General features: G+C 43.2%; 1 protein-coding gene across 2 annotated transcripts in view; it reads right to left on the bottom strand.

The window, feature by feature from the left end:
- Window positions 1–977: 977 nt before the first annotated feature.
- UBE2K (ubiquitin conjugating enzyme E2 K) overlaps window positions 978–8420 on the bottom strand; it is a 67441-nt gene continuing 59998 nt past the window's right edge. For both annotated transcript variants that reach the window (XM_068278466.1, XM_068278467.1), the window contains one exon: window positions 978–8229. In XM_068278466.1, coding sequence (XP_068134567.1) covers window positions 8155–8229 — 75 coding nt within the window. In that variant the 3' untranslated portion in view covers window positions 978–8154. The remainder of the gene's footprint in view (window positions 8230–8420) is intronic.

Raw genomic sequence — 8420 nt, 5'->3', positions numbered from 1 at the left:
CGCATCCAGATTGAAAACAAGGGCATACAGGATCACGAATGACCCGCACCATCCCGGCAGCCGCTTCTTCAACCGCATGCGCTCAGACCATCTTTACAGGGCTATCTCCACCAAAACCTCCAGGCACAGGAACTCCTTTTCCCCCCAAGCAGTGTGCCTTCTGAACTCAAGTCACACACATAGGAAAACTAAATAGCACATCTGTGACCCAGGCCTAAATAAATATGTACTTTTTCCGAGGTTCCGCACATAGTTTTGCACTACAATACCTTAAATTCTTTTGTCTGCACTTTTTTTTTTTTTGCACTAAGCTGTTTTAATGTCTTTGTCTGTTTGTCATTGCATGAGTTGCACTACTATGGTTTTGCCGCTTTGTACTATGCTCTATGCCGATGTGTACCACAAACAATTCCAAGTCTGGCAACTGCTGCACTTGGCGAAATAAATCTGATTCTGACTAAACAACATGAACATATTATATGGCTAGTATCAATGATTTCTTGGCCTTCTATTTTTTAACTCACCTTGCAATATATATTGATTGATTTTTTTTCCTCTACTACTAGCTTTTGGCAATGTTCCTCTTTAAGGTTGTGGTGTTTTGGTAGCTGGATAGTGTACTGGTTAACGGCTCTGCCTTTGACGTGGGAGAGCAGGTTTCTAATCCTGGCTAGGGTCAGTAGCTATTCAGTAAGGAGTTCAAGTTCAAGGCAAGACTCCCTAAAACACTGCAGGGTGGCCTCTTGAGCACGTCCCAGTGGCTGCAGCTCGAACGATTTGAGTCAGACAGGAGAAAAGCGCTATACAAATGTATGGATTATTATTGATAGACGCTTTAGTGACATAGTCTCACTGAGCAAACTACCCAATCCACACACGACATTACTGCTTGATTTTAATTCAACCTACAAAATAATTAAACATACTAGTATTGACATTTTTCCATTACTGCCCCAAAGTCATAAAAATCACACAAATTTATATTTTAGAAATTTTCTTTTTTTAAACTTTATTTGTTGGACTATTCCAAACATACCAAACCTCTGTCGAATGGTGTGGAATGTACCACAGGTATGCAAATTACTCCAATAGTCTGATAGCTTAATGTTTCCTTTAAAAACAGATTTTTGGGCTACTGCAAATGGCACTGACCTACAAAATATGAAGGTAAGGAACATACATTCTGGTACAATAGTCACTTGTTTTTAGTGTGCATTTGGCGTAACTCAGAAAGGCCAAAATATGAGTAAGCAAATTCCTTTTAGTGTCTTACAGCAAGACTGAGATTAAAAACGGATTGAAAATCTAAAAAAAAAAATCTGTTTATTACAGAAGAGGAATTGTGGAAGTTCCTCAGGCTGAAGCAGTTCTGTTCACACTATTGAATAAATAAAAAAAAATATGGAAGAGATGGGAATGGTTCCCACCCATGCAGCACTTGTACATAAATGGCAACTGTAAAATCAACTTGTCTGCAAACAATCCAGTCGTATCTTCAGAGTTTCTTTCAATGTAAGCAGCTGTGGCGCACAGACTAAAACCACCTGGACATTGCGAAGAAATGCTTTACCTATCAGGAGAGCCTGGGGTGTAAATAACTACAAAAATTACATAGTTACCTAAAGAGAAGGAAGTATCTGGATGCTCCACTGTCTTCCCATGCTGTCCTCCGGGCTGCCATTGCTGCTCGGGGACCCTAATCAGGGCCGCGCTCCTCTTCTGTCATGAACACAGCCACGGCTGCACAGTTTCCTGGAGTCGCACATGCGGCTCCAGCTTACCGTTCAGGCGCATTACTGCCACACTAGTGTTGGAAGAGGAGTGTGACCCCAGATTACTGACAAGCCTTTGGAGGGTCCATGTGCAGCAAAAGGACCCAAGGAAGCCGCATTAGGATTCAGTTGCTTCCCTCTCCTTAGGCAAGTGTGGTTTTTGAAGTTACACCTCTAATTCACTTAAAAAAAAAACCCACTTATACATCAATACTCCAAAATCAGTTAATTATAATTAACTGGACTACCCAAAATAGGAAAGTCTTATCGCCTATAACAAGCAGGTACTGCTGTAATTTGATTACTAGAGTCTGCATTTTTTTTTTTTTTTATTTAACCACTTCCATACATAGCTAATTGAAATCTACGGCCTGTTTGGGACCTGTTATCCCTGTCATAGTGTAGATTTCAATTACTGCAACGCACACTCCCACCGATCGCGCCACACTTCCGTCGCTATGACGGCAGAGCTCCGTGAGCAGGTCAGGAGCAGATTTCATTGGCTCCTGACCCTGTGATCACTGCAGGCCAATCACATTGGCTCACAGTGATCACAAGGTTAGAAGGCAATTAAATTGGTTCCCGACTGGCTCACGGAACCCTGCTGTCATAGCAACGGCAGAGCGAGAGGGCTGCATTGACAGTAAAGCGGCCCAAACAGAGAGAGCAGCTGGTGCATGTGGCGCAACGTCGGTGAGCCCCGTTTTTGTACCACAAAGTCTGGCTCCTTAAAGAGAACCCGAGGTGGGTTCTAACAATCCAATACAGAGGCTGGGTCTGCAAATAATACCCAGCCTCTGTTGCTATACTGTTTGCGATTGATTTATGGGGGCACAGCAGAGAGCAGGGGGGAGACTGGGGCAAACAGTATAGCAACAGAGGCTGGGTATTATATGCAGACCCAGCCTCTGTATGCTAATAATTGGATTCTTAGAACCCACCTCGGGTTCTCTTTAAGGAGCCAGAGACTGCTGGTACTTAAGTGGTTGAAGAACCTCCATAAGTGTGTTCTCTGCAAGACATCTGCAGGGCTGCAGGTATTGAAGAATGGGCATTTGAAGTAGTCAGCCTCATTGAGCTCCATGAGTACCAGCAAGCTTAGCGCTTCTACACACAAGCAGACCCACATGCACCGCTTTAGTTTAATAAATCAATCCCATTAGGGATTGGATTCATCAAAAGCTCAACCCACCCCACTTCCCACAAAACAAAATATACCACTATGGTTGTTTTCTACAAAGCACATTTGTAAAGGTTCTGATACAAACTGATTGGCACTATGTGCATGACCAGTCAAGGAATAAACATGACAGCCTCCATATACCTCTCACAGTCGTCCTTTAACCTCCCCGGCGTTATGATTATTTCCAGTTTTAGGGTATAAAATCTGTGCAACAAGCTTTTAAGACCCTAAAAACAAGAAAAAAAAACCAAAACATACCATAGAGAGATCTGCAGCAGCTCCAGCATATAACTCACTCACAGTTACCTTTAGGTCGCATTCACAGTGGAACGTTACGGTGGCGCGTTATAGTCTTATAACGCAGCTTACCGCACTGCAATGCTAATCCTATCTGCCGGTCACAGTGCCACATTAAAGTCGTGTTAAAAATGTTGCGTTGTGGTAACTCACTGCCTCCAGTGTGTTACCTCTTAACGCAGACGTGTTGCAACATTAAATTGCAACATCCCACTGTGAATACGACCTTAAAGTGAACCTTAAGCCAGGATAGTTTTTTAATGTAAGGGTATTACCTTACTCCTTTCCTCTATTGCTGCAATTTCGCCGGTTTTGCGCTGCTGCGGAGCCTTCAGTTCTGTTGTTACCGGCAGAAGTAATATTTTTAATTTATTCAAAATGGCGCTGCTGGCCGGAACTATTTCCGGGTCAGCCAGGGCTTCTTCGCTTCCTGCGTCTCCGGTCTCCTAGTTACGCTGGCTGGTGCACTGAGTTGTCTCTTTCAGTGCACGAGTGTAGAGACATCTAAGCGCTGCTCCCGAGGAATTGCTGGAGCATGCGCGTACACTTAGTTTAGTGTCCGGCACAGTTTTAAATAAGGACTGCTCTGCTGGACAAGATATTTATAAAGCTGTGCAGTGCACGCTTGTATTGTATGCTAATCGTGGCGTGCACGCGCACCCCCGCGCCGTGCACGCGCGCTCGCCCCGTGCACGCACGTCTCTGAAGTTATGGCACTAGCACAGCGCAGTATAGGCTGCGGCGCCGGCGGCAGCAGGACCCAGCGAGTGAAGGGAAGAGTTATCTATTTACATTCCTGGGTCATTCGCCGTCAGGCGCCGACAGGGCTTGCTGTCAGGGAGGATTAGTGGGACACGGAGGACTACAGAAGAAAAAAAAAAATGCAGTAAGTCTTTTATCTGCCTCATCTATTTAGCAAACTGTCATTTTTTAAAAAAAAGTTTGGCTTAAGTGCCTCTTTAAAGAAAACCTGTAATGAAGAAAAAAAATCCCCTGGGAGGTACTTACCTCGTGAGGGGGAAGTCTCTGGATCGTAACGAGGCTTCCCCCGTTCTTCCTTGTCCCTCAGTTGTCCAGCTGCAGCCCCCCGAAGTGCGTTAATGTAAATATTTACCTCCCATGATCCAGCGCAGGCGTACTATCGGATCTCCCTTCGGGATACGGCGGAAGTAGCCAAACCCAATTGATCCGCTCTACTGCGCAGGTGCGAGTCCTCTTGCGCCTGCGCAGTAGAGCGGATACAATCGGGTTTGGCTATTTCCCACTTCCCCGAAGGAAGAGCCGCTACTGCGCCTGTGATGGATCCCGGCAAGGTAAATAAATCAGCGCTTGTCAGACGCTTTGGGGAAGCAAGCGCTGGACTGCCTGCAGCTACAGGGATGGGGGAAGCCTCATTGGGACCCTGAGGCTTCCCCCTCCCGAAGGTTTTGGTTTTTTTTGTTAAAGAGTCTCTTTAAAGAATGTGGGTGTAAAGGTGGCTTACATGCTTGCCATGCAGCGCTGAAGTCCCAGGTTTAAATCATGAAATCTGGCCTAGGCACTACTGCGTGAAGTTTCTATGTTCTCTCCATGTTTTCATAAGTTTCCTTCCTGCACTCTGGTTACTTGCCTCCCACATCCCCACAAAAGCATACCGGTAAGCTAATCACTTCCCCTCAATCAGCCATAGACTAAATCTGTAATGGGGACTAGAGAATGAGCTCCACAGAGTGACATGACTTGTTTAAAGTGGACCTGAACTCTTGCACATGACAGAAGGAAAACAAAGAAACGCACCCTGTATGTATCTAGAGAGTTTCATTACCCCTCACCTGTGACTAATCACCAGTATAATTTGATTTCAGCTGTGTCAGCACAGGAACCTCCAGTGCCACAGCAGAGATGATAATTTGAAAACACAGGATGTTAATTCTATGTCTGCTTCCAGGAAAGCAGGAATAGACATTGCAGATTTAATGCAGGATTTGTATCAACTGCAACAACAAAATGTTTATATTTAAAAGATTATTATGCTGTTGCTTATTTTTAGAGCAGAGGGGAAATTCTGAGTTCAGGTCCACTTTATCATACACTGTAAAGCACTGTTACAGGTGTTACATGGATCACATCTTTCTAGAGCTTTTTATTTTAAGTTCAATATAGTACTTTACTGCACACTTTCACATATTGAATGCAGACATATAGAGTGTGCCTCATATATGTTGTCACTCCCTAGACTTTATGCTCTTTATGAATTAGTGACATAAATCAATTTAACTTATGGGGAAGCAAAATCATCATCCAGCATAACCTACAACAGTGAGAAAACAAACAAAAAAACCAACACTTTCTTCCAACAGCTTATTGCCATTTCTCAAAACAGTTAGTGCGGGTAGAAGCCATTATGCATGGTTACATCATGCCCTGTTTGGAGGCAAACGAACCTGGAAGAAAAAAAAGTATTGTGTTGCAGACAATCAGTGCAGCTGTCACCCAGAAGCTTCCTCATTTGAAAACCTGGCAAATAGAAGCTCATCTTCTATTCTCTATACATGGAAGTAGTATGTCCTCACAACAGACAATGTGATAAGGCTCCTAGGAAAGTGAAAGTAAACATTACATATTTCAAGTACTTATTAAGAAGGGTTTTGCTCTTAAATTTCTCCTCTGCTCCAACAGATTTGCTTCACCAAAACCATTTTTTTTACCTTAATTATACAAAAAAAACCACACAAATCCCACTGTGCTGTTGTGCTTCAGGCTGAGGGTATGAATACACGTGTAATTTCCATTTGTGCTACTGCCACATCCAAAGTCACCTTACAGTCGGTCACTAAAGCAGTGACAAAGCACTCCTGTGTACTACCCCACAGATACACACAACACAATCATCCAATGCTTCAGTCTTCTGTTTGGCTTTTCTTGGAACCCAAAATGTAAGTATTGTGACAGGCTTCTATATAGCTGTCTATATAGCCAAGTGCACAAAAAATATGCAGAAATTATGGTATGCATATGCTCAGCACATTATCAAGCGATCACAGCAGCAACTCCCACCCTTCATAAGGCCAATGTCAGGCTACAGCTCTCAAGCAACAATTTGTAGATAGTTAATAAAAGCTAATTGGTAGCGTCTGCTTTTAGCAACTGCTACATTACATTGCCTAGAAATTAAACAGAATCCCTAGTAACTAGGAAAGCTGCATTAATTTATCAATTTATTATAATATAGTGGCCTGAGGTCAATGACTAGGAGTAATTGTCGCAAGAGACTTGCTCATGTGACATGGGCCTTATTTGTGTCACTGCCACATGTCCCCAAGCATCTGTAAGCACCCTGGAAGACTAAGATGCTTCATCCAATAATGACCTGGCTAGAGCAACATGCTTTTACTATGGTACAAGAGGCAACCATTACCCCTACACAGCACGATTTTAGCCATTATAAGCCGTGTGGACGAGGGAGTTTGGCTTTGTGCCTGCCATCCAAATTATGAAATTTGCTTTCTCATTTGTTGGCACCTTCCATCATTAAAAGCACAAGCAGCAGTTTCCTGTGTCAGAATTTGTGGCAAGTACTAGATATTAGTGTACTAGTAGAAACTGGGGTTTTTTAGGGTACTTTGAGGGAAGGAACCCAACTGAGAAGCAGATTCCATTTCTTGCTGGTGGCCATTCTCAAAGTGCCGGCCTCATATGAACACCAGAGAAGTGGAGCTGAACACAGTTTCCATTAGGATTCATCTAAGCGGTAGAGGAAATGACCAAAAGCTGGACATCTAATTTCTTTTATTGACTGTTTAGTTTGAACAGGTCAGGTTTTATTGCTGCATGGAACCCCTTTTGGGGAGATTTTCCCCAATTCCTGGTACCATCCAGAACACTTCCATGGACCATTTGCCGCAACAGGAGTACAAACCTTCTCATTATATCCAAAACCATCACAAGAAACACACAATAGGCAAAGACAGGCACAATCAAGCCATCTTCTGATCATCTCAATCACAATTTCTGCCACCTAAGCATGCCCCTTTAGATAGAAAGGAGTGGGGAGAAGGAAAGGGGGGTGCAGCAGACAACTCCCACTGCTAGGTTATCTTCAGGAAAAGGATAATCCAAAAAGCAGGTTCCAGATTCCTTTCTTCCTACACGATTTGTGGGTTTACTCTGACCATACACAATGGCTGACATCACCACCCCAGATGTGGTCCTTGGGATGAGGGGTGGCCAATATCTGAGGATGGAATCTGCTTCTCAGTCTGTTATCTCCCCATTTATGAATGGCTGGGAAACATCAAGCTGCCCAGGCCTGATGCATGAATTCCACATCACTTATAGTCTTCTCATCTCTAGCAACCCAGAAAAAGAATGGTCAAACGCAAAGTACCAAACATATTAACAGATGAATGGTTCTGATGAATGAACGTAACCCATTCGTTGTACATGCATGCAAGTCCACAGACACAAAGAATGGTCGGTACTAGCAGTATTGTAGACAGTAATGGCAAAGTGGAGGACTAGCTCTCCAGAGAGTCTGCCAGGTTCTCTCCTCTAGTTGAGAAGATCAAAGCAGAACGCCAAAAACATAAGGGACTTTGTGCCGCTCTCCGAAACACGGTAAAAGAAATGCATATCTTCCCATTGGTTCAGCTCCAAAATTTCTGTTTTTTAGAAAGAAAAAAAAAAAAAAAAGAAAAAAAAAAGGGGATGCTCTCCCCCCTCCCCCACCATTTGGTTAATTTACATGTTTAATTTGCTTTATTTACAGAGCAGTTTTTCTCCCCGTCAGTCTCCGGAACGGTCTAAATAGCAGTGTCTCGCAGGAGTGCCTTTTTGTGTTGTGTATTTTTCTTTGATGCAGAATCCTAAAAGTAACAGATGACGTGCTGTTTGGAAGGGGCGAGCGGGGATTCCGACCATCTCTCAGTTACTCAGGAGTAATTCTGTGGCAGTTTCTACATCCCAAGCTTTTGATGACAAAGCTGCTATTACTGCATTCTGCAGAACAAAAAGGAAAGAATGGCAGTTAAAAAAAACCCCTCAATGTTATCTTTTACAATATCAATGCTTTTACACAGGTTGGACGTTAAACGTAAAGAGGAACTCCAGTGATAATAACGTAATTAAAAAATGCTTCATTTTTACAATAATTATGTATGAATGATTTAGTCAGTGTTTGTTCATTGTAA

Source organism: Hyperolius riggenbachi, chromosome 1 (genome assembly GCF_040937935.1).
Source record: "Hyperolius riggenbachi isolate aHypRig1 chromosome 1, aHypRig1.pri, whole genome shotgun sequence".
NCBI lineage: Eukaryota > Metazoa > Chordata > Amphibia > Anura > Hyperoliidae > Hyperolius > Hyperolius riggenbachi.
The sequence above is the reverse complement of the archived record's forward strand: the minus strand, read 5'-3'. Positions and strand labels throughout refer to the sequence as shown.